The sequence below is a fragment of the Naegleria fowleri genome, assembly GCF_008403515.1.
Source record: "Naegleria fowleri strain ATCC 30894 chromosome Unknown tig53, whole genome shotgun sequence".
Taxonomy (NCBI): Eukaryota; Heterolobosea; class Eutetramitea; order Acrasida; family Naegleriidae; genus Naegleria; species Naegleria fowleri.
In genome coordinates, this window is record NW_025407985.1 from 328,773 (window position 1) to 332,830 (window position 4,058).

The window sequence follows — 4,058 nt, forward strand, 5'->3', positions numbered from 1 at the left end:
ACGGAGCGTTTATTATTGTTGAGCATGCCATGTGAATTTCACACAATGAGCAATGTGGTCCGATGGATATATCAAGGAAGGCAAAAATGAAAATTCTTGCGCTTGTTCGAATGAAATTTCTTCTAATGCATCGACAATTTCAAGCTGTTGTGAAGGAGGCTTTTGATTCAATTCCTTAGTGTCTGTATTAATATTTTCATGACATGGACGTGTCTTGTTGGTTTCATCATGATCGCTCTTCAAATCAAAATCAAACGTGAACACATAATCCAAAGTTCCATGAAATGTACTGGTGTAATTTGTAAATTCTGGTTCCTTTTCATAAATTTCAAAATATGCACTTTTGGCTGGTGGGAAAGGGTTGATCAGATATTGCTTGGACGAGTGAAAATGATGTGAACTTGACGTAGATTTCACATATTCAACTCCATTTCGAAATAGCTCACAATGTTTGTTAAATTTGATTTCCTTTCCTGGTACAAGAGCTCTTCCCTTAGTAATCAAATCATAGACCTCACTATCCGGAAGAGAATTATAATCTCCACATAATATCACAGAAACGATAACCTCTGTGTGTTCAGAGTCTCGATCACATTGTTTAGCAAACTTGTTCAAAAATTGATGAACTGCTTTCAAAATATAAAACATTTGACACAATTTCACTTCTGGATATTTTGGATCCCATGCCAAATGATTATTCACAATCAATAATAATTTTCCTCGTTCTCCACCACTCTGTAAATCTCTCAATAAAGTCAAATTAGCAACATCTCTTCTCTCAAATGGTTCTTCAGCAATTGAGGTATTCGTGGCATGATGAGAATGCTCCAAATAATCATTCAATTCTTCCAAATGCAATTCCAAATGTTGGACCATCTCAAATCGATCTCTTCTCCAAAATGTTCCACAGCCATTTCTCTTTCCTGTTTTTTCTGCATAACTTGAATCAAAACCTCCTGCAAAGCCTTTCATCATGGTCGATTTCCAATATTGTTCATACAGATCCATCTCTTGAAGACAAATAATATCAGTCTTATAATTCATCAATTCTTTAAAGAGCCTCTGTTTACGAAGCTCCCAATCACAAATATTAGGATCCGAGACTTGTAAATGTTTTGCATAGAGTTGAGCAAGAATATTGTAGGAAACTAATTTGAAAGAGGAAGAATCTGAGCATACCGAATGATCATCATCATGGATTTGTTGTTGATCATCAAGATGTTTCCATTTCCGACCCATCAACAATGGTTGTGTTGTTGTTGTTGTTGTTGCTGGTGATGATGACGATAACAATAATTCGCTCATTTTGTTTCTTTTTTTTTGATGGTTGGCAGTGTTCAAGGCACACTCTGAACTTTCAAGATTGAACTGCAGTTTCATCTCCGAATCGTATCCATTAAAACAAAGGGCTTGACACATCGACTCCTGCCTTCTTGTCAAAGTATCTGTAAAGGAAAATAGTATTACACGGTTTCACATGGTTGCTTCAAAGTGATGAAGAGAATCAACAGGCAGATGTGTCTTTGAAATTTTCATTTGTTTGTAGTGGTGGAGAACAAATGACCTGTAGTTTGATATCCTTATTGGGATCCACAATCGAAATTCTTTCTTTCCATCACAAGAAAGCGCCACTATCTCCATAAAATAGCCTTTCATGACTTATTTCAAGCAATGCATGAGCAAAATATTGACTTGCCAATTTGATCCTCAAGGGAGATGAATAATTGTCTTTGTAACAATCAAAGTCATGTAATATTTGAAATGATGGATGAAAGACTGTATATTTATGATGTAACCGTTTAAAGTGCCTCGATCACTTGATCTGATTGCCGTTGGAGCAGGTATAATGTTTCATTGCGTTTTACTTAGCCTGACACAAGATCCAAGCCAAGTGATTGTTTATCTTTACAATCTCAGACGAAATTTCTTACATCATACTGCCGAGAGTTGTTTCTAGTTATTTTGGAGAATAACAAATTTTATATTAGGCAAACATGGTCGTTTGATGCTTATGGATTTTATGGACATCCATCACAATGTACGAGTTATATAGAGACTCCTTTGGAAAAGCTTTCTCCCGTAGCCCAAGTTTCAACTGGTTATGCTCATGTGGCAGTTTTACTTCAAAACGGAATGGTACCCATTTGCAAGAGGACTCAATAACTACGGTCAAATTCCAACTAACTCTAGCACCGATCAAGACCAGTTTGTCGCAATTGATATTTCTTCACCAATTCGATCTCTGTATTGTGGATCTCTTTGCAAGTGTCTAATTAGTGTAAAAGGTGAAATGGTTTTCTTTGGTGAAAATGTATCGCCATTCAAAAAACAGACCAATACTGACACCAAGTTTAAAAAGTACAATAGGATTTATGTTATTCAAAAGGAATATGACGATCAAGATGTGAAGTATGTACGAAGTGTCACAATTCACAATAACAATGACTTATTGGTGTGATATTTCACAGCTTAAGGCCCTAAGCTGCATTCATTTACAGAAAACCGATCAATATTCGTAAGGCGGATTTACCATTCTTGAAATTGAGAGAGACAGCAACAAGAGGGGCATTGTGTGACATCACTATATTTACGTAGAACTTTAATGAATACATCATGTCCATTATTAACTGCTCTTTCACAATATTCCCAAAATCTTGACTGTGTGAAAAGTTCAATTTCTTGGAATGTAACATCCAAAATAACATGATTCCATTCGTAATTGGTATAGCTCGTGACAATAATTTAGAGCAAAACCATTTTGTTTCACTGCCTTCGCCACAATCTCGGTATTTTCTTGTATTTCTGGAGTAGCATAAGACAAGGCGAAGCTGTTTTGTTCAATGCACTCCAAAATAAATTCTGGATCATCGTTAACATCGAACGGTGCATATTCCAAAGCAATTGGATGTATTTTAACAGCCTCCAACAGAAATTCTCTATCTTCAAGCAATTCTTTGTAATCGTCTAGTACCCTATAGTCGTGTTTAAACGCCTCCAAAATCAATTTTTTATCTTTTCTCAAACCGTCCCAAAGAAGATGCAATACTCTTTCCTGTTTCAGAGCTTCTATGGCAAGCTCTCTATAAAACTCTACCTCGGGTGGTACAAACCGAATGGCAAAAGGAGTTTTCCTCACTGCCTCCAATAAAAGTGCTTTGTCAACTTTCATCTCATCAGGAACAAACTTCAATGCTCTGGCATCTTGACGATTTCTATAATTTCTTTATCTTTCTTCAACTCGTCTGAAACCCAACGAATCGCACACCCACAACGTTTCTACAACGAATTCCTTGTCATTTCTTAATTCAATATATGCAAATTCCAGTGCCTCACCGTTTTGCTTAATTGCTTCCAAGACTATCTCTCTGTCCTTCTTTAATTCTTCGCTAGCGTCATGTAATACACAACCTTGCTTTTTAACCAAAGACATCACAAATTCACGATTTTCCTTTCCATTCATTAGGTAAAAAGCGTAAAACAGATCCACAATAAGTTGCTGCTTTTAACAGAAATTCTGTGTCTTTCATGACTGTTCCAGCGAATTTAACTTTCTTTTATAACGTTCTCAATGATAAATGGACAAGTAGTCATTCCTTCCATCACTATTTCTTTGTCGTTATAAAAGTAATAGTATCCTTTATGTCCTGCAATCAATAAAGCATTACCATTTCGTTTAGCAACTTCTAACAGAAAGTTTCTGTCATGTTTAAACTTGTTACCATAAAAAACCAAAGCACAACTATCTTGTTTGATTGCTTCTAATACGAGCTCTCTATCGTTCTTCAAATCTTCATAGGCATAACGAAGAGCTACCCCATTTTGTTTGATTGCTTCTAATACGAGCTCTCTATCGTTCTTTAAATTTGCAGAGGCATAAAAAAGAGCGCAGCCGTCCAACTTCAGTGCTTCCATGACTAGCCCTCTATCGGTTGCCAGCTCAGAAGACACGTGGTTTAGAGCCTGTCCATGTTGCTTCACAAGTGGCATTATAAAATCTCTGTCTGATTTCAGCTCATGTGACGCAAATTGCAAGGCTTCAATATTATATTTAATGGCCT

The 4,058-nt window shown here is 36.4% G+C and overlaps 3 protein-coding genes across 3 annotated transcripts; all 3 read right to left on the minus strand.

Moving 5' to 3' along the window:
• Positions 1-12: 12 nt before the first annotated feature.
• Positions 13-1,305, minus strand: FDP41_006808 (uncharacterized protein; the record flags this gene model as incomplete). The annotated part of the gene is made up of 1 exon (XM_044710483.1): positions 13-1,305. One exon carries the CDS (start codon positions 1,303-1,305, stop codon positions 13-15), a length of 1,293 nt encoding a protein of 430 aa, XP_044558911.1.
• A 1,366-nt stretch (positions 1,306-2,671) lies between these two features.
• FDP41_006809 (uncharacterized protein) lies at positions 2,672-3,169 on the minus strand (the record flags this gene model as incomplete). Its single annotated transcript, XM_044710484.1, has 1 exon — positions 2,672-3,169. The coding sequence occupies one exon, from the start codon at positions 3,167-3,169 to the stop codon at positions 2,672-2,674; it is 498 nt and encodes a 165-aa protein (XP_044558912.1).
• Positions 3,170-3,543: 374 nt separating this feature from the next.
• On the minus strand, positions 3,544-3,987 carry FDP41_006810 (uncharacterized protein; the record flags this gene model as incomplete). The annotated part of the gene is made up of 1 exon (XM_044710486.1): positions 3,544-3,987. One exon carries the CDS (start codon positions 3,985-3,987, stop codon positions 3,544-3,546), a length of 444 nt encoding a protein of 147 aa, XP_044558913.1.
• Positions 3,988-4,058: the final 71 nt, after the last annotated feature.